At 35.0% G+C, this 22,257-nt stretch overlaps 3 protein-coding genes and 1 non-coding gene across 7 annotated transcripts; 1 reads left to right on the forward strand and 3 right to left on the reverse strand.

Annotated features, from left to right (window-relative positions):
• Window positions 1-487: 487 nt before the first annotated feature.
• Window positions 488-9,985, reverse strand: LOC118268724 (ubiquitin conjugation factor E4 A). The gene is made up of 16 exons (XM_035583331.2): window positions 9,119-9,985; window positions 8,629-8,760; window positions 8,245-8,408; window positions 7,887-8,066; window positions 7,085-7,237; window positions 6,503-6,671; window positions 6,003-6,141; window positions 5,457-5,651; window positions 4,690-4,860; window positions 4,011-4,134; window positions 3,324-3,469; window positions 2,936-3,085; window positions 2,298-2,541; window positions 1,833-1,995; window positions 1,352-1,556; window positions 488-1,111 (listed from the first exon to the last, which is right to left on the reverse strand). Exons 1-16 carry the CDS (start codon window positions 9,753-9,755, stop codon window positions 961-963), a joined length of 3,123 nt encoding a protein of 1,040 aa, XP_035439224.2. The 5' UTR covers window positions 9,756-9,985; the 3' UTR covers window positions 488-960.
• A 471-nt stretch (window positions 9,986-10,456) lies between these two features.
• Window positions 10,457-17,060, forward strand: LOC118268722 (protein suppressor of sable). 4 transcript variants are annotated; one of them, XM_035583324.2, is made up of 2 exons: window positions 10,457-10,621; window positions 12,903-17,060. In XM_035583324.2, exon 2 carries the CDS (start codon window positions 12,916-12,918, stop codon window positions 16,453-16,455), a length of 3,540 nt encoding a protein of 1,179 aa, XP_035439217.2. In that variant the 5' UTR covers window positions 10,457-10,621; window positions 12,903-12,915; the 3' UTR covers window positions 16,456-17,060. The 4 variants fall into 4 exon arrangements, with proteins under 4 accessions (XP_035439217.2, XP_035439216.2, XP_035439219.2 ...); XM_035583323.2 differs by lacking the exon at window positions 10,457-10,621 and adding an exon at window positions 10,652-11,562; XM_035583326.2 differs by lacking the exon at window positions 10,457-10,621 and adding an exon at window positions 12,167-12,323.
• Window positions 17,061-17,911: 851 nt separating this feature from the next.
• Window positions 17,912-19,246, reverse strand: LOC118268731 (intraflagellar transport protein 22 homolog). Its single transcript, XM_035583346.2, has 4 exons — window positions 19,110-19,246; window positions 18,652-18,827; window positions 18,124-18,326; window positions 17,912-18,046 (listed from the first exon to the last, which is right to left on the reverse strand). The coding sequence occupies exons 1-4, from the start codon at window positions 19,152-19,154 to the stop codon at window positions 17,922-17,924; spliced, it is 549 nt and encodes a 182-aa protein (XP_035439239.2). The 5' UTR covers window positions 19,155-19,246; the 3' UTR covers window positions 17,912-17,921.
• Window positions 19,247-19,617: 371 nt separating this feature from the next.
• Window positions 19,618-19,689, reverse strand: Trnaq-cug (transfer RNA glutamine (anticodon CUG)). The gene has a single exon. It is a non-coding gene; the product is annotated as a tRNA-Gln (tRNA).
• Between the last annotated feature and the right edge of the window lie 2,568 nt (window positions 19,690-22,257).

Raw genomic sequence — 22,257 nt, forward strand, 5'->3', positions numbered from 1 at the left:
TACGCACCTAGAACTTCTATTTGATTTGATAAGGTTTAAACTGTATTATAGATATCTGCATAAGATATTTTTGAAGCCAAGGGATCTTACTCCTAGAATAATCTATACTAATATTATAAAGCTGAAGAGTTTGTTTGATTGTTTGTTTGTTTGAACGCGCTAATCTCCGGAACTACTGATCCGATTTGAATAATTGTTTTGTGTTGAATAGGGCATTTATCGAGAAAGGTTATAGGCTTTATATTATCATGCTATGATCAATAGCAGTCAAGCAGAGCGTGTGAAACCGTGCGGAAGAAGCTAGTCTGTTATACAAGTTAAAGTTAAATAATTCACAGGTTTCACAGAGTTATGTAGAATCTGAGACAACTGAAAAAATTAAATTATCCTCGCTTTTTTGTGTCTCTGGAGTCCAAAAGAAAGAGTTCACGTGGTATACAACCGTCGCATTTTATTATAAGATATTATATAAAAAAACAAAGACACAGACAGTTCGAGAAATATATTAATTATCGTCTAATTATCATTATTATGCTAAAATTACAAACTGTAAATATTAATTTATCACAATATAAAAGGACAGTACAAATTACTACTGTAAATCAGTACTCATCCATTAAAATAAAATGCACCGAATAAACTTACATAAAGTAACATCGATAAATTAAATTGAAATTAAATTTTAACATAAATAATTATATTTTATGAATAAACAATAGCATAAATCACTGAACTGATATGTACGGAAACTTGGATAACTAACTAAAATTTTTAATAACGGAATAGTAAACTAGGAAATTTACAAACAACACTGTTTTCTTGACACAAACATCCCAAGTATCAAGCGGCCTTATAGGTAAATGTAGTATGTATACTCCCATATGAAATCTACTTCTAGAAACCTACATTACATACTAGCTTGCCTAGTGAAATATACAAAAATCTTATTCTACTTGTCTTCTATTCACTACTGGTCGTGGTTTGAGCAATATTCTGCTTCTGTTGAGCTATCCACGCTTGGATCCTCTCTTTAAGTTCCGTGTTGGATTTCACTTGGTCCATGGACAGCGGCGAGCGGTTGAACGGATCCGATTGATCACTCAGGAGATGTCTGCAAAACAAATAAATTTGATAAACAAATTGTAATTTTTAATAATATGTCAGTTCCTATTTCGTAGGATAATTTTCAACAACAGTCGTATCGTTTTCGAACTTCGTGTAATAGCTGAGAATTTACCAATAAAAAATTCAATATTACCTTTTATTGTTGGTTCTGAAAAGCTACATTGGGTACAAGCCTGAATATTAGCTAACAAAAAAACAAAGTAAATAAATTAAACTAAAAATATACCGTGCAATAGTGGTCCTATCAACAGTGGTGCGCGAGCTGGGCAGTATCACAGGGTCCATCATGAGTGTGCTCATGATGGGGTCGAGGAACTCTTCAGGAGCGTTCGCGAGGATCTCTTCATCTCGCTGTCGTTGCACTGCGAACTTCTCCACGCAAGCTGCCACTTCCCTCAGTGAGCCTATTAAGCCACCACCTCCAATGCGCGCTGTGGAATCGATAGGTACAAGATAAGCATAGAAAAACTACGCACGAATAGGCGGGCTAGGTCGGAGTGATATCACGGCCTCATAGACCGGCACAGCGTGAAACAACGCTTGCGTTGTTTTTCGATGTGTGAGAACGAGGTTTCCGAATGCCCTCTGGCTAAATCCCCAATCCCTAACCCCCGAAAGACCTATTATTACTAATAATACTTTTGCTTACATTTCTTCACAGAATAAATAACATAATGTTATTATGTAACTAAATATAAATAACAAACCTAAGACAGCCTCAGCGAGTGTGAACAGTTGCGGCGAGTAGGACCGGCCGTCGTCGGACACGGCGGCACAGAACCGCTCGTTGCTGCCGAGTTCCACGTACATGCGACATATGTCCAGCACTGTACTGGCCGGCTCGAATTCGTACTCCTTCATGTCTTTCACCTGATGAATTAGAAGAGGGGTTATTTTAAATCACAGGTATGCCTTCTCATATCAAGATCCGAGTAGACATTTCAACTGCCTAGGTATATTCTGTTCGCTATTATAATATGGTTTGTGATAATAATTTCTCATTTAGATGTAAAATTTTCGATATGATCAGGGAGCGAAAGGCAAGTACCCTTTCACCAATTTTGTTTTTTCTGTTTCCAAATGTTTTGGTCTTTACAAGTTTTCAAACACTGAGTGATTTATAACTAATCAATTGTATAGTTTATTATAATCTGTAATTAAGACAAAATCACCTTAAAATTCTTCTTATTAGGTCCAACAAGATGTAACAAGAAGTAGTTGAGCATGGACGCGATGCGCTCTACGAGTGTAGGATGGCAGAAGACGTACGGCGCGTGCGCAGTGAGCCGTACTAGTGTGCGTATAGTGTCGCGACCGAGGATGTTGTCGAAACGGGCCAGCATTCCGATGTGAGACAGGTTTGATAGATTCTGGGCACGCTCCTGTGATGGTAAGTTCGCCCATGCACCTGATTGTCTGCGGATAATTAAAAAACAAATAATGTATCATTTAATTTGGCTCCGTCAATATTTTTTACAAGTTTTCTCTGTTTTGTTTCTAACATTGACTAGAAAATTAGTAATATAGTTATAGTAATACCAACATTATGAACAACACTGTAATCATAGCATTATCGATATAAATTAAGTTCTGATTATAGATTGAAGCAGCCCCAACAATGACTTAAAAGAAGACATGGAGATTGGATAATTAAATGATTCCAAAGAACATGACAATATAGTATAATATATCAATAGTCTTGCACTTAGCTTCAGGTTCGGATATAAATTAATTGATATCAGTTAATTAATTGATTTTACACTTTTATTCCTCAAATTCAAATTATAAGATTATTATAACGAGTACGTACTGTGCAGTCTGCATTGTGCGTATCTGCGCCATGTTCCCGAGAGCTTCGTCCAGCAAGAAGATGGCATCGTTCATCAGCAAGTTGACGAACCGCAGGAATATCGGTGGGTGGACAGCCTCCATGTTGGCTTCCGCTTCCTTCGCTAGTTGCCTGGAAATTTAAACAATATTTTATTGTAACTTAAGTAAATAAACACTTATTTTTTGTAACTCATATGAGTTGTGTATGACCTGAAACTAGTCGAGTTATTCTCGAATATTCACGAGAGTTAGCAGTAGTATTAATTATAACAATGTGTTGTCTCAGTTATTTGCGAGAATTAGTATTAATTTTAACTATGTGTGGGGACCAAAAGCTTCTGTATTTGTTGCACAAATAAAATACTCACGTAAATGCAAATCTGTGTTCTTCCATTTCCCAAAGGAAGTCCATGACGAGGTACATAGGGCGGCGGTAGTTGAACTTCTGTTCGAACTGCACGCTCTGACCCGTCATCTCGATACCCACGAACACGTCCAGGAGACACGGTACTAGCTGGAAATACAAATATAATAAATCAATAATATACAATTTATATTTATAAAAAACAATAATAACAATAATTACAATTTCGAAAAATTCTCATTTTAATATATACTACTTTTTTTAAGGGCATAATCATCCAACTACTTCTTCCGCCTTGGATGAGGTCAGAAGTAGTGTCAGTATCACTCCTACTGATTAAATTCTACCCCGTTTCTACTCTTGCTTTTCTAACCGGAGCCCGCTTTTCTTAGCGGTAACCGGCTAGGTAGTACGGTGCTCCGAAATATATGATGTTATGGTGTTTATTCCCTAGTGTTAAACAAAGGTGTGTATGTGCTATAGGCCTTTTCTAAACAAAGGGGATTGCCATAATCTACACGCCCAACGGGCCATTTGGAGACCGTAGTATAAAATCTTTAGGTTTATCACAGAGCATTGCTGCCTTCTTTTTAGGCTCTTAGTCGGCTCTTGCAGCACTCGCAGGAACAGAAATTGACAAATATATGTATTCTGTCATCAAAACACGGTTCACTTTTAATTAATTTATTACCTGCATTCGATGTGGGTGTTCCTTGAATAGCTGTTCCCTGTAGAAGGATGCTAAGCTGCTCAGTGGTTGCTGGTCTTCGGGGTGATTGGGTAACATTGCTTCCAAGCATTCTGCTAGTCGCGCTCTGGAATGTAAGTACATAATATAATATTAATGTTGCACGACACTTAGAAGCGGCGTTTGACAACTAGTCGTCTGATCACCAGATTGTAAGATAAATGGTATTCGGGCGATTTTCCACAGGAGATGTGCTCGTAGAAACTATGTGACCGTTTCAAATGATACTAAGTTATGTATACTAAGCTTTGCGATTTAGTTGTGCGAGGAAGATGCGCAGATCGAGTATGCGATGTATCGATAGTAGGGAACCCATCCATAGCACGCATCTTTCCATATAAAACACATAGTTGAACCCGTTTCCACCAATGCTAAGAGCTATTTGTAACAATGAATATGATTGGTGGAAACCAAACGAATCCAAAGCAAAGTAACATAGCAAATTTTTATGGAGCTTATGAAAAAGCATCCTTAGTGTATACTAAGGATGCTTATATATAATAAATACCATTATAAGTATTTATAATGGTATTCATTAGTATAGGAATGTTTTACATTGGATCCGACTTTTCAAATTAAAGACGTGTTGACAGGACAACGTCTGTCGGGTCCGCTATATTACCTAAGATGTGGGTTATATGTCCTGGCGGAGTCCCCCATGAAGGTGAGTACGAGCGTGAGCGCGGGCCGCAGCAGGCCGGCGATGTCGGCCTCCTCCGTGATGGCGCCCACCGTGCGCCGCGCCATCGTGATCAGCACCACTATGTTCTCCAACACGAACTCTGGGACACATCTGGAAACAATGTTAACAGAGAGTTTTCAGTGATATGCGTTTATACATAGATAGGGTTAATCTATTGTGTGCCGGAACGTAAATCCATGCAAAACACATTATATTTTCTATTGTTGTCTTATATACCGGCTTGTTGTCTTATAAACGAAAGGTTAAAATAACAGTAACTAAACTATTTTCTTACAGGTTCAAGCCGCCTTTCGATAGGGCAAAAAAAATAAAATGAAATGGCTCTTCTTCTTCGACTTCTTTACAATGTATTTTTGTATAACTCTCGTGAGCTTAATTAATTAGATTGTTCGGTTTACTAACGTAAATATTCGGATGCGGTAATTTAACTTCAAGTTTCAAACCGTACGCGTAGTAGCATTGAGTTCGCAATGCGTAGCTCGTCGTTTTTTATATGGAATAGGGGCAAAGGATCAGACGGGTCACCTGATGGTAAGCGATCAGCGGTGCCCATGAACACCCGTAACGCTAGAGGAGTAACACGTGCGTTGCCGGCAATGCTCGCCGAGTTGCGTGAATAGCGCTTGTACGCTTGTGTATTGAGGTAATGTAACTTACCTATGTTCTAGTTTTAGTAACGTGCTTACCTTAAAGTATCAGGCGCTGGGCTCGTAATAGGCATTTGTACAGCCATAGTGGTAATAGGAGCGTAGCACTGCTGTGACGTGTTGTCGTTCGGTCGGATCGCGACCTGTACCAGCCACGTACAAGTTGTTGCTTGCAGTCGGTTCAGGTTTGTCAACATGTCCTTTTCAAGTAAAGCACAGCGGAGACCCATGAATCTGTGGAGAGGAGGATATTTAGTAAGTAGTTAAAAACAGTGATCAAGTAATGAGATTTTTTTTTATATTCATACGGGAAAGAGAGTAAGTTGCAGTTGAGAATCAGTGGTAGAGTTGCAGTTGAGAATAGGGACTGTCTCGTCGAACCTTCGAGTTAAACAAAGACTCCTTACTTAGCATTAACAGTTTTACTCCATTATTACTCAGTTTGAAGTTCTTCTAACGCTAAAACAGGTATGTATGGAATTTACGAACACACAAGAAGATAGTTCCTGTAAGAAAAAAGCCGCGTCGTAGAATAAAACCTATTATAGTACTTATAATCGAGATATTTTAGCTGAGAATACGTACTTGGTCATGAGATGTTCCGTGCGTTGCCTCATGGGCTCCACGAGATGGTGTGCCCCGGCCGCCACGTCGGCCAGCGCGCGCTGCGCCTGGCCCAGCTCCTGCCCGCAACGCCATAACTTCTCCGCACATACTCGGACTCCTGGAAATGTTACAGTTAAGAGAATTAGAGATAAGTTTTATATAGAAACTAATAATGCCTAAGTATGTACTTTTATTTGTGTCCTATAATGATTTCTTACTCCAATTCAAAAGAGGAAAAAGTGTATGAAATTAAAAAATTTAAAATGTTAAAATAATTTATTTTATTTACATCAGGGAGCTTACTCTTGAATCTAATTCCGATCTATGGACATTGATATTGTGAAATTTCATACTCTTGAGTTGCAAATCTGATTCCGATCAATTGTCATTGATATTGTGAAATTTCATACACTAGTGCCCATTATTAAAACACTATATTACTTCTCTAAAATATGAACTCTAAAGTATGTTTTACTTACCTAAATCAATGCACTTTTGCGTCATAAAGAAGCACTCAGTCACAAAGTTGTAACTATTGGCAGTGGGTCGTTTGATGGGCTGGTCATCTTCAGTCACTCTCGCTGGCAGTAAACATGTCTCGTTGTGTAAACAGTCCAAATGCACGGATTTGGCCACACTTTCTTCAGGCTAGAAAAAGAAAATATTATATAGATTTATTTATTTATCATTTTATGTGCTCTCACATATATTATGACATAAAGGACAATAGTTAATATACTTCAAGTACATAGGTTTTATTATATATATTATTGTAGATTATGTATACATATAAATACGAAAATTCAATACCAGTATAGTTTATCTGAACTGGGAATTAAAACTCCCAGGAGTTACTAAGATAAGCAAGTACTTTATAGGTAAGTACGTAAAGATAATAAAACAGATTACAAGTATCAACAAAAAAGAAAAACACTCCTTTTGTAGCACATGTAACATTTCGTAGCATGTGTACAGACATAATTATGTATTTTGTCAAATTCTTTCTAAAATTTAAAATAATTCATGTTTTTAATATTTTGTCAATAAGCTAGAAACCTTACCAGAACAGCTCCATAAGTAGGATCAATCTTGAGTGCCTTTGGGTCATCAGCAGAGTTGCAGAATGGCTGGCACAAATGAAGTAACACTGATCCTAAGTTAAGCATAAAACCATCTGACACTGTGGTTAGAGATGTGGCGCTCGCTTCTCCATGCTGAAATGTGAATAAAACGGAATACAAATTAACAATATACTATCAAACATTTCATTTGTCAATGGGTTTGTAGTAAAAACCTTAATGTTAATAATTTAGAAGGATATATAACAACGGACGAGATATACAGCCATATAGAATATATGCTGTGCTATTAATAAGAATTTTAAAAACTTTAAATGTAATATACAATACTTTGGCGGACTTTGGAACTGAACCTGAAATGTCCTTGTTTTGTAGTTGCACTTGCACCACTTGACCTTGTTAGTTTCTTTTGTCAAAAGAGAAGTCAATTTGTGCAAGTAATAACAATGTATATTGAACAGATGCCAAAAAAAGGAATCTTAACAAAAAGGTTTGATCAAAATAACTACATGGCCATGAATACTGCAAAGGCAAGATTATATTCTGATTTATTTTAAAACATATTTCTGCCCGAGGATTCCTGTGTGGTCAAAACGATAACCATATTAGTTTGTATAAAAACATTTCTCAGGAATCACACTATTAATTAGAACCATACAAAAATCTGTCTAGTAGTTTTTGAGTTTATTAGACACACGCAGACCAACAGGGATAGGGCAGGACAGCGACAACCACACCAGAAAGTGAACTACTTTTTTATAATAAGTAATAAGGATGTATTTACCTGGACATTCCATAGTTTCCCTCTACCAACATTTGACTTCAAACATTTACCAATCCATGTTAATAGACGGTTCCTTAGATGTGGTCCACTTTTGAGGATAGTTAGGAATATCCTATGTAGGTTGTTTGTGAGGTGGGACGAGGCATTCCAAACTGATGTCTCTATCATTGACGCTGCAGCCTGTAATTTGAAATAATTTATATTAATGCCTATTTTATTAATAGATTAAATTACATAGATAATTGAGATCATAATTTATAAAAAACATATTAAATAAATGTGTATTATTTTGGTTTTATTGTATAAATTCCCGCAATGCAAATCAAACTTAATAATAGTTATCAACATTTTACTTTACCTGGTCTACAGGATTATCAAAGAAATCACTCCTTGCTGATGCAGTTCTGGGTAGTACTGAAAGTGACAGCAGTGCTCCAACCACGGAATCTTGGTAGAACCTACCATTTGTCTCATTTCTAGGTTCAATCGCCTCCAGTAGAATAGGGGCTAACCATTGGTTGCCTAGAATTAAAATTTTAATAGTTTAGCAAGCTTTTCCATGCACCTAATGTTTAAAATATTTTTTATTTAACAAAATGCAATGTCATTCTCATTTAACTAAACACACATTAAAAGTAAATACCACAAATCAAAAATAAAATTTATGAAAGACAGACATTGTTATGATTAGAATGCACAAAACACAACTTAAACATAAATATAAAAATAACAAACAACTTACTAGCAAAAAGTTGTATAGATGGCAATACATAAATTGGTAAATTTATTAGATTGGATTTATTCACATCGACATGGATCCTTTTTAATACTAGTATCATCACATCTCTCAACTGTTCCTGGGAGCTTGGGTCACCTGGAAATAGAAAAATACATATTGAAACATTTTATCTGGACTAACTTTTTTTAAAAGCTTTATAAACAAGTTGTGAAAGAAACATGAACATGATTTGAAAGTTCATAATAAGATTTAATAATTTAAATATCAAGCAATGCAATATCAAGCAAATATATTAATAATGGCACATGACATATTAATAACTATGTTTGAAACACTTGACTTGTTGCTTGTGTAATGCCAATTTAGTAAACTTTGGATCATCTTTTTTTGCAGATCCTTATAAACTAATCTTTTGGGAAGGGCATTTCATATTAAGAGCATATACATAGTATAACAAACAAGGGTGAAGAATAAAACATTTGTTTTAACTTACCATCTGCCATAAAAGCTTTAACTACTTCTATGAAGAATGTATGACTCTGTGGGTCTACATGCTTTAAAAGTTCTAAAAGTTGTATAGTAAAGTCTTGGCCTTCAAACAGTGCTGGCTGCTTCAGTGCAGTCACTGCATTCCTTAATATAAGCTCCTTCATCCGCTGCACAGCATTCTTCACAACTGGAGTATTTACATGCTCATAACTTTGAAGATTCTGAATTGAACTGAACAAATATTGGAAAACTTGCTTCTGCACAACATGCTCCTTGAAAACTAAACTTCCTGCCGGTATAACACACTGTTCAATATTCGGAAGAAGCAAGCGTTCAAACAATGCCTGCTCCAAGGCTTCCAAATCTAAATACACTTGTGGCTTTGTGGCTTGTGCCAATTCCTCCAAGAAAACTAATTGTCTGTCTCCGACTGGATATCCCTGCCCAGCATTAGGATTAATTGTAAAGTGGAAAACATTTTCAGCTATGTTATTTACTGTTTCAGTGTCCTCGTCAGTTGGTGTTACTTTGGAATTACTCGGAAACGCTGCGTTATCTTCAACACGAGGTGATTCAACAGCAGTTGAAGATACTTCAGAAGCACCTAACAACCCAGCAAATGGGTTATTTGGCTCGGACATCCTCAAAAAATCTTCGAAACTTGACGAGCAACAACAGTACAAATTATTTATTAAAATTTGATTAATACACAATCACATACATAGTCTACTAACATTTTGTTCGTAAAGAACTGAGTGTACGTCCCAAAACAATTTTGGAGAAGACCAAAAGTAAAAATTTGTATTTTCGTAAAACGCTGACTTATCACAAAATTGATAATAAAAATGACATTACGATTTCGATGATCATGATGACATTTACATTCGGTTTTGAAATGCGGTTTCTAATGTTGAAATAAATTTAACATAACAAATATAATTTTGTATTTAATATTTTTATGATAGTTAAAAGCACATAAATATATACCGCGAAATATAATTTAAATAAAATTAATTTATTTGAAGATCTTGTTTTTTTTAAATATTAAATTTTTACTTGGCAAGAAATTAATTATCATTATTTGGCTTAGCAACACTGGTGTAGTCATTTTCGTAACTTTTTATATATATATTGAAATAATTTGGTTTTGAACACAAAAAGATAACATTGTTACTAATATATAAATCTAGTGTATTTTTCCATCGAACATTTAAAATTAATAAATCAACTTGATTTAATATTAATTATAAAACCCTGTAATTGACCGGATAAGATCTGTTAATTTGGTCAACCAGAGGGCGCACTGGAGCAACAACACTAGCGCTTCCTTATCCGGTGCGATAAAAATTTAAACTAAAAATTTTTGATCAACGCAATGTTCTGCTACAGTCGTCGTTCGATATCAATATAACGTACTCGAATTGTTACGTCTTTATGCAGGACATGACCGAGAAATTTACATTTTACATGGCGTATAGTAGTCGCTTTTAGTGATTCGTTCATTAATGTAAGATTGGTAACAATTAATATTATTTACTCAATAGGCCATTTTTATGAATGCGTGTCCCCTTTTACATGAAGTGCTTGGTCAGCTTGAGGAAATTACCTTACACGTGCAATATTCATCTACGTTACACAAATAACTGTTTAAATCGCGTTACGAAGGATAAATTGCATAATATTTGCAAATCGGTAATCGTATCATTCGATCTATTATTTACTGCCTGGTTAAAAATGGCGGCTGTAACAAAGCGATAAGTCTTGCTTGACAGCCATGCTCGTACACTGTACAAACAAATTCCGAATATCTTAATCGGAACTATTTATTTTGTGCATGATATTATTACTGTCCATTCTTAATTTTTATAAACATCAGATTGTAAATTGTGTACTTATATTGTAAACTCATAATTATACCGTAAAAGGGGCTAATTTTGGTGTCGGTAATTAACTAATTATTGTTTTCTATTATTTTATTTTTAGCACGTGTTCTTTCAAATTTTTGCGTTCTGCCTACTATAATAATTGTTGCATTATTATAATACTGCTAAATTAAGATCGTCGTTAGGTAGTGATAAGTAGGTTACACGCCATTTTTACACGTATGGATATCGACCACTTTGATATTTTGTGCTAGTGTGTGTGAGCGTTATACGCCTCGTGACCTCGATGAAAGGAAGGACAGATATCTCGCCGTTCTAGAAGGCTGACGTCATTCAAATCGTAGCGAGAGCGCAGCGCGCAGCTAGATATTGTGAAATGTGAACGGCCACCCACTGCTTGCTTTGCTTGGCTGTATCTACCTAAATTTATTGAAAGTCGTGGCTTAAGAACAGTTATTGTACTGACTTCTGCCATACATGTTGAATTTCAAACTGCGCAACATCTAAGTAATTTTGTGATACCTGGAGATACATTCCCAATGCTTATTGTTCCGACGAATATTAGGTATAGTATTTGAAAGAAAACGAGATTTATTCTCGATGACTAGAAAATTATTACACTTTATTCCAGCAAATTAATTGCTGAACATTTTCATTATTAATTTTTTTGCACAGTCACAAAGGGCGTTGTTATTTATACATTGAAACGTGCTATGTGATGTCTTTGTGTGAGTTTTAGATACGTATTTTGCATTTCAGTTCTGTTGAACTAGATAACCTTTTCCGAGGGCATAGATCTATATTTTATAAAATCTGTGACATTCTATTGTTAATTTTGCCCAGAATATATAGCTATATGTCTTTTTAATTTGGTCGTGTTGTACTGTAAAAATGGCGAGTATGACGATGTAGATTTCTTTTGCATGACGTATTTGCCGTTTCATCCGCATATTTTTACAATAGCATTTTTAGCATTGTTGCTATCTCTTTCTCACTTCTTAGGAAGTCAGTAAGTGATCGCGGCGACATGCTAAGAATACAAATTGATTACGGGCAGGAACGCAAGCAATTTGGTTTAGATTATGACGCATTTATTTAATTATGGTTTTATTCATTTATAACTAAGATAGCGCAAATTAGGTAGATAATGAAAAATTGAAACCATAATCATAACACAACGCCTCTAAAAACTGGCATCTATGATAATGTTGTGCTTGTTTGGACGATAATTACGACATTCCTTTGTCTGGTCATTACTTTTATTAGCCAAATAATTACAAGCCCCGCGACAGTGATAATATTGTGCAACTTTTTGAGTCTATTTAGGTATTTCTTATCTTAATATTTAAAGTATCAAAATTTTATCCACTTTTATTGTAAAATTACAGCCCAAATTGACATCACAAGGAAGTTTTTAACTTCCATGTGTAAAGTCGAAAGTTGTTTTGTTTTTAGGTGGATTGAGTAAATTTATCAAATTTATTTACGCAACGGTAGAGGAATCAATATTTACCTCTTCATCCACCTTTTTGAGGAAATAATCACGGTGAATATTTGTGTATAAACAGCGCCATCTATTTTGATCTTAAGTAACAAATGCTAGTGGCGTATTTTAAGTCTAGAAAAACCAAAAATATTAACTTCCCTGTTCTTATAAGTTGTTGTCTTTACCACTGTTTAGTTACCCTACTAAACGAAGCTGCACATTTAGTATAATTCAATATAATCTTCTATCTTACGTAGTATCTATTAATTACATCAATAAGTACTGATCTTATTACGAAGTGATAATAAAATATAGATGATAATATAATTGAGTTTCCCATAGTTACGAAATAATATTTTCTGCATATAAGAAATGTTGTAAATCACAATTATTAACATTATATCCCTATATCATTTCAGTGAGACTTTCAAGATGACGGAAGCTGTGGCGAATGCTGAGATGGAAGACTTAGAAGATGGCGAGATTGAGAGCGAAGGTGAAGAAACAACGGAAATTGCATCTGAAGAAAAAGGTATAGAAACTGTACCAACTATTGAAGATAAAGTATCATCGGAAAAATCTGATTCCCAAGATTTTTACTATTCAAAATCAGGTAAGAAAAAGAAATCCAAATCTAATAAGGAACAAAAGTCAAAGGACAAAGGTAAAAAAAGTCGTAAATATTCTAGTCCCACTGAAGATGATTTCGCTGGTAATATTGAGAAAGCTATTAGGAAGGCCATGAACAAAATGGAAAGCATGGACGCCAATAACGAGGATGACGTTGACGAACGTCGTAAACACAAAAAACGTAAGAAGTATGATAGCAAAGATGGACCGAGTAAAAAGCGTAAAAAGCAAGATTTTTCAGATGAAATGGATGAAAGTGAAATGATGTGTGTAAGGGGCGCTTCTCCAGTGCACAGACAGTCGCCTGTAGATGTATATGATGATGATAGAGATTCATGCGCATCTGATAGTAGTCAGGAGTCTAGGGGACAGCAGCACCAACGACAACAGAGACATAACAGACAGCGAGAACGTAATAAAAACAATAAGAATGATAGGAGACGAGGCACTCATCCAATGCAAGACCCCGACGGTGTCTGCTTATATTATATGCAAGGCAAATGTCATAAAGGCGATGACTGCATTTATTCACATGATGCACAGCCTCCGAGGAAAATGGAACTGTGCAAGTTTTACCTAATGGATTGTTGTGCAAAAAGAGACAAATGTCTGTACATGCATGCTGATTTTCCGTGTAAATATTATCATACTGGGCTTCCTTGTATATACAAAGATGAATGTAAATTCGCACATGGTAAACCCTTAACAGAAGGTTTAAAAAATATACTTTTAAAGCATATAGAATCTGCTCCTAAAGAAATATTAGGAGACTTTCCGCGCCTTAACAGAGAGGGAGCTTTAAAAATGTTGCAAAATACTCAGGCAAAGTTAATGCAACAATATTCTGACGCTTCCGATAACTCTGACAAAAATATTCCATCTCTGTTTGAACTAAACATACCCAATCCACAAGCCGCTGGAGAATCATTACAAGGTAACCACTTTATGAATGAGAGGCAAAATAAAATTTCACCAAAAGTACGACAGTCAAGATGGCAAAATGATATGTCTAATAATCAGAATTTTAATATGAATTCGCCAAATAGTAATACAAATTCAACTAATGTACTAAGTATCAAGAATTTGACTGGAGTTTTGACACCTCGTCAAATTTTAGATCTCACAAAAATGGGCATTGAAAATTTAGATCAACTTGGCCAATTAACCGTGTTGCAACTAAATAGCATAGGTTTATCATTGAAACAAATAACAGAAATCCAATTAAATACAATGAATATTCAAAAGTTAGGACTTATTAATACCAATAATGACGCAGCTCCACAATTTATACCTCAAACTACTGGTACGAAGGATTTAGATTTAAGGGTGCCACCTGTACCCATACCTGTATCTAATACTACAACAGTGCCGTCTGATTTACCTGGAAAAGACGTTGACATGCGATTCCAACCGTCTGTGATGCTTCCAACACCTGAAGACACTACATCTTCAAGTAACGTTACTCAAAAAGAATCACAAACCAGTAAAGATATGATCGATATTGATCAATACACAAAAGATGCATTAAAGTTCGCGTCCAAAGACAAAGAAAATATCGATATTTCAAATGAATCATATGAATCTGAAAAACCAGTGATTTCTAACGAATCGAAAGACGTAGATCACAGAGTTCTTCCGTTTTCCGACGATGGCCCAAGAATATTGCATTCTAATATAGACGATGTTACGAAAGAATGTGATACAGATATAAGATTTCTTCAGCCAGAACCACTGTTTAAAAATCCTGAAAAAAGACATCGTCGCTCAACTACAGATGATGAAGACAACAATTTGTTAATAGATGAGAAATGGTATTCAAGTGATGAGGAAAAGGGAACCAAAAGGAAGTCTCCAATTTCTTCCCCGAAACTGAAATCTCCATCTCCACAGGCATCCTCCCCGCAAATTATAGAGCCATCAACTGTATTAAGTAAATTAGGTGATCTTTCCAAGTTTGCTATTAGCGAAGAAGTTACAAAATTATTAAATACCATGAAAAACAATCTGCAAGAAAATAAAGTTGAAAATAGCTTAGAGGGAGCAGCTTCACCAAGCCAAAGTAGACCACGAGATCCACGAGCTAGACGATCGCCAGAAAAAATAACTGAATCTAATAAGACGACTACTAAAAAACCTAGAATATCAATTTATGAATGTATTGATGGCGAGCCGACAGACGGCCGACGTCGAACTGATGTTGATTTACGGAAATCTGACTTTAATCTTCCTGCGTTCGGCGATACCGATTTGCGTCAAACTAGTGGAGATGTCGACTTTCGTTTTGGTTTACCTTTTAAGCCTCTTCCTAACTACACGCCTGCTTCAGAAATAAATGGGTCAATTAACAGCCACCCACCAATACCTTATAAAGTAGTACCAATCTATGTACCACGACCAGACTACACCGATATCAGAAATAGTACAGCTAAATCTCAAGCTTTAGTGGATCCTAGACTTCGAAAAGTTTTTAGATTATCTCTTGACGAGTCTAATAGTGATAGTGAAAAGTCAAATAAACCATCAACTGCTGCGACACCTACCGGACCTCGTGTTGACCCCCGAAGGAAACCTAAAGATGCCGCTGAAACCATTCTTCAAGATCAAAAGTCTAATTCTTTAGATTTGCAAACGATACTCCAAAATTCCAATTGGTATAAAGAACTGAGCTCTACACAAAAAATATTTGTAAACCAAAACCTAGCACCAGTAACGCAAATGATTAAACAGTTCCAACAGGAAAGGTTACCCGGTAAAAAATTCGATCTAGCACCCATACAAGGTAATAGTATGTTGTGTAGTATATTTACAAATTTGGGTATCACTTTAAATGAAAATGGCGAGTATTCCTATTTGCCAAAACCTAAAGAAGCTCTACTAAAAACTCCAATTAATTTTAATCAAACGGCATTTGGTATGAACAGCAACATGGCTGGACCGCCGGGTTCAATGGATGGCGGTAACATGAATATGATGAATATGTCGTCTATGGGAATGGCAGGTATGAATAATATGAATTTAGGTAATATGCATGGCTATAATCAATCCATGCAGGATCCTCGGGCAGGTCCCACGCCTGGCTTATTAGGGATAGCGCCGAACATGCCACATAATTTTAATAAGTTTGGTGCACCTAATAACTTTGGAAATATGCCATATAATGGCCCAGGACCTGGTAATGATTTCAACTTTATGGATGGTGATCAAAATTACCCACGGTTCCCTAACCGCGGCGGCCACCGCGGACGAGGTAACGACCGATGGAATCGCGGAGGTTCTGGTAGAGGGCACAGAGATCGAAAAAATTTCAATGATCGTGGTAATTGGAAGAATGATAGAAATTAGGTGTTATGTATATTTCGATTGTTTTTATCATAAAGTTAACGTAATAAATTATTTAATTTAATTTAGAAAACTCCTTCCACATGCAGCAAAATGTGATCGAGGTGATAATATTATTAATGACAGACTTATATAGTTACGTTGTATTTTAGTAGTTTGTAGGTATAGGTTACATATAAAGCTTAATGTGAAAGGTCCCATTAATGTATTGTAAATACGTTTTATGTAGTGTAATTGATCAATTTCAGTATCATTATGTAAAATAATTTTATTAAATACTGAATTAAGTTTATTAAAATTAATAATAAATATTATTACTCATATAAGAGCCAAATGTTTTAAGACTGAGTGCGTGCGTCGAGATTTATATGTTTTTTTTTCATTGAGCATTATACATTATAATTTCGATTCTAACAATCAACAAAAACTAAGTTTTGTATTACTAATGTGGTAAAATATAATACTATTCTCAGACGTAGTGGCAAAGCAATATAAAGAAAATACCTCTACAATGTTATAATGTTAATTTTGTAGGTAAATATTGTATTCAAATCATAGAAGAGACGGGCCTACTCAACTTTAAAATAAATTCATGTTTATAAATATTTTATCAATGTCTTAATTTTTATACCTTTTATATAAAATATTTTTATTTATTTATGTATTAATAAAAATATCTTCATCTTTTAGATTACTACCTGGCTAACGATCAGCTAGACAGGACATTGGAATACGTATATTATTTTAGCAGTTGTGTTGTAAAACTGAAAGTCATCGTTGTTTCTTGATCTACTACGAAATATCTTCTCTTTCTTCAATCTTTAAAATTATGTTTTATAAGAGACCTAGCTAAATCTATTTTCTGTTACTAAAAATATTTTTCATGAATAATAAAATAGTTCCCAAAATATTTAAACTCATCATAAATTCTTACTTACAGTTGCTATAATACTACGTTTTCTTATCTTAAAGTCTACGATACTCAACTGTAAAAATGTTAATCGTAATATGTAATGGGTTGCGATTCTTGAGTCTTATTATAGTTTTATACAAAAATAACAATGACTTTCGAACTCAAGTAGGTATTAACTGATACGTCTAACACATGTTTTGTTAAAAACAGTGAGGTCATACCTGCTCAGACTGCTTATTTTTAGTTGTTTTGTTTATACATATTATATGTAGGTCATTAAAGAAATTAAAAGATTTCATAACATAAAATCAAATATTGTGGAGCTGCTTTGGTTTAATGTTTCAGAAAAAGCTTAACGGGAGTAAGTATGTAATACAAAATGAGTGTAAAATTTTCAGAAACCCCGTATGCCTGATTGGTGTCTTCTTCCTTATGCATTTAGAGAACCAGAATAAATGAATAATGAATTTGATGTATTCTAGTTTTCTTATCATCAGCGGATGTTGGGATGACGTAAGTATGCACGAGAGAAATCAAAGTCTGCGATGAGATAAATCTAAGAACTGTCTTTATTTATCATTTGTAGAACTGAGGTAATGAAGCTGGCGAAATCTATTTTTAAACGGCTGCCACCAGTTTTTAAATTAATTGCCACTTGAGAGACCTTCGAAAATGTAGGGGCTGAAAGAAAAATGTTCAATACATTAAAATTGAAGTTTAGCCTCTTGGGTTTTTATCTCTGATTATAATAAACTTACAAAGATTCAAAGAATCCATATCTTCTTGATCATCAGTGCAGTTGTAAAACAAAACGCACTGTTTGGCTGACAGCTTGGGTTGTGAGACGAAGTAGTTATATAGAAGTTCCATTTCTCTAGCTGCTACTTGCGCAGTATTAGGGGCACACACCAGGATCACTCCCTGAACCCCAAGTCTCAGTGCTGGCCAGCATGATTCAAATCTAAATAAAAAACAAAAACTAAGAAGTAGGTAAGTAGGTATGGGCAGTAAATAGTTAAAAACGAATTATGAATAAGTGAAAGGAACGAACTGCCATATTAGTATTACATACTAATATAAACAACACGCATACATAAGTATGCTTCTACACAGGTATAATACCTGTTGATCTATAGTTTACAAGGTAAATGTTGAAGCTTTGATTCGATGGATGGCGCTATTTGTAACTTGCAATTTGATGAAGATAGATACTATTAGGTACAGTTTGATATTGACAACTATTAGGTAGCTAAATGATAGTATGTTATAGGTAATAATCTATTTACCTGTGGTCACCGCTGCAATCCCATAGTTCTATATCAGTACTCGTAGGTTTCCCGTTTACATTCAGATTAGGAAGTTCAAATTCCACTATCCGTACTCCTTGGGTAGGTCGAGGAACTTCAACTTCTTCAATGTTGATTGAATCAGATATAAAGTTGGCTATTTTTGATTTTCCACTCTGAAATACAACTTGAGCTCTTTATTATGTACTTAAATGGACTAGGTAAAGAAAGTAAATAATACATAGTACTCATTATTAGTCTATTACGTAGGCATTGGGGCGAAGTACTAAAGTACGTATACAGGAAAGTAGGTACCTAACTATAATACTAGGTATTCAGTGCACTTTATGTTAGTGTGATACTTATATAAATATGATAAATCAGGTTGATAAGAGAGTACATAAGTGTTATTAAGATATCTTTTAATTCTTAAGATATTATTTGAAGGAAATTGTTACCTCTGACGGTCCAATCATTATAATCTTCAGCTTATTTGGTTGCATCGTTATTAAATAAATGAGGTTTCTGTTTCATGTACTAGAAGATAATTAGCAACTGATTACAAATACAAAACAAATATTTTAGCACGTGTACTTGCTATTCATTGACAATGTCTCTTATTGTTGTGTTCAATCATTACCAAGGCAACGCAAACCGAGAAGTTAATATACCACAAATATTTTTTCACCTAAAGCACACTTGACTATAGTTAGTAGGAAAATTACCTACGACATCGGTTTCCTTTTTGTATTTAACTTACATTAATAATACAATTATAATTATTTATTACGTCTCAGATACTAGTTCACATTAATTCCTAGTAGGTACCTTTTTGAAAAATAAACGCCTTATGCGTAAATATTACGAGAAAAATGTATAAAAATATAATTAAAAAAACAGTAAAAATCACCGTACATAGGTATTATGTGATAGCGGAGATAATTTTTATGTCGTTGACAAAAATGCAGGTTCCACCGAGATTTGAACTCGGATCGCTGGATTCAGAGTCCAGAGTGCTAACCATTACACCATGGAACCGCTGGCTACGAGCTTGAAATTAAAAACCAGTATCTTAAGCCAATAATATCTAAGGGTATCTACTCTGCAGGTACATTTATAAGTTTCTAAAATTACATTATCGGTGAAGCAGCAAACAGCATTGAGCGTTGCATTTATTTTTAGCTTCTATTTTGTAATCGTGTTACGTGTATCGCATTAGCAATGAATATATCTATGAAGATATAGGTACCACTTATCTATTTAAGTATTTATTTACAACTAATTCTAATTTTATGATTCATATTGGGATAAAGTTTGAGTGAATTAAAAATGTCACAATAAATGTGAGGGTTTCTATTTTGCTGGTGCTGGTATTTAAAAAAGTTAAAGTGCAACTATCTACCTATTTACTAATACTTACTAATCTAAATTATGGGTTATATGAGGAGGCCATTATTACCTAATAAAATAAGTATTTTGAGTAAACACGAAATGTAAATTAGGTTTTCCTCAACTGTTAGTATTTGGTCCTCATGGCAATGTGTATTTATGCTCGCTAACGAGGTAGCTATGATTTATTTTAGTCAAAAGCAAGCGTTATGATCTATGTTTTCCTTTACCACGACGCAACATAGCACAGACGGCAAATAAATAGTTTTGTACAGCCTGAGGGCTATTCCGCAACGTGAATAACAACCGCACGATTTAATTCTGCTCTGTTACTTTTGAAATCGTGGATTATACGTATACTCACGTGTTTGTGGTTTAAAATAGATGCTGTATTGAAACGCTTTGTTTGCAGATCATAACTACATAGACATGTGCCAAACATCGCCGAAGACACTCAGTACTCTTAGTATGAGTTTACGTTCGAAACGAAGGTGCGTTAGTGCTTTGATTGGTTGGTTAATTCGAGCCGGCCAATCCGCTCTTGTTTTGATTACTTTAAACGTGCGAGTAAAACAAAGTCGTACTATACTTTAGTGCCGTGCCATCCAAGTCCACATGCCTTTTAATCCCAAAAGGAATAAGCAGAGACATACCTATAGGTACAACGTATCTATTATATTCACTAATGCCATTCTTAGAAACCTGAAAGAGACTTATAACTCAGCAGTCGTGGTTGCAGCCACTCGACCAATCATCGTCCAACAATTATCAGCACAGAAGGTTCATTGCTGAACAACTCTTATACTCCCCAATGTCTTCTAGACTTGCACGTTTGAAGCGAACTGCAAATGGATCCTACAGAAAGTCAATTAGTAAGGACGAAAGATAGTTCATACAAAAACCTGTGCTGTGGGGTGAGATGTGTAACGGTAGAGGTACACAGATACTTTGTAACTGTTACTAACGATCGAGTGTCTGGTATTGGAATAAAAAATACCAGACTGCATCCAAGTATTAGTGACCAGTCGGCGCCTTTCCTTCATTAATAGTAGCCGTTACTTAGGATTACATATTAAGTGTTCCTCATAGCAGCACTAGTAAGGCGGTACTTACTTAAGAGTATTAAGTGTGGACACGTCCTTATTGGCTTTTATTTGTTATGGGTTTAATTGGAATTTATGTAAAACAAGATCATTGTATTGTTTTTTATGATAAAACCGGGTTAATGTACAGGCGGGTATATTAACTTGTACCTATTTTTTGAAGGGGGAAAATCATCCTATGAGTTCTAACTTGGGTGAGGCGAGAGAGTGTCAGTCTCTTAATTACTAAAAACCACCCCGTTCTTACTCCTGCTTTTTGCCCCGCCATATCGAGACGGAGCCCCGGTAACACTAACCTGTACCTAGTCTTTACGTCATTGTGTTAGTCGTTACTTAGGTACTCGTATATCCAAATCCTAGCTATGCCTAGCCTATGAATAACAATTCGCAAGTTGTAGTCAACTAATAGTTATAACAGTTCACAGTACTTTACACACAATAATTGATTGGCTAAACGTTAACGATTTACAAATAAACCTGTCAAAAACTAATTTTATACAATTCAGTAATTATAAGCAAGTGCCACAAAAGATTAACATCGTATACAATGGTGAGGAAATATCAAAACAAGAGAGTGTAAAATTTTTAGGTTTAATATTGGACGAAAATTGTAATTGGAAGATGCAAATAGACACTACATGTAAAAAACTAAATAGATTTGTATATGCATTAAAGAAACTTAGACAAAGTGCTGACACACACACAGCCCTTACAGAATATTATGGCTATGTACAATCTGTTTTGAGGTATGGTCTTGTTCTCTGGGGTAATTCTACAGATATAAACAAAGTTTTTATAGCACAAAAAAATGTATTCGGGCTATATGCGGTGCGGGTTTTCAAAAAATTACGTGTTATGAATGTGGTATCCTTATACATTGCTGAGATAGGTATGTTTGTACGAAACTATCCTCAATTATATCCTAAGGTACAATTCTCACTAGAATTGTAAATTTAAACAGAGGGATCCTACAAAATTAAGAATGGAAAGATGTAGAAGTACTTTACATAAGAAAAATACACTCGGCGTCACAAAAATCGCACCTCTTGGAAAATTGTAAGTTTAAAACATGTCCCGCCAGTAACGAATCCATTACACATTATTAATATTGGTA

This window comes from Spodoptera frugiperda, chromosome 2 (genome assembly GCF_023101765.2).
Source record: "Spodoptera frugiperda isolate SF20-4 chromosome 2, AGI-APGP_CSIRO_Sfru_2.0, whole genome shotgun sequence".
Classification (NCBI taxonomy): domain Eukaryota; kingdom Metazoa; phylum Arthropoda; class Insecta; order Lepidoptera; family Noctuidae; genus Spodoptera; species Spodoptera frugiperda.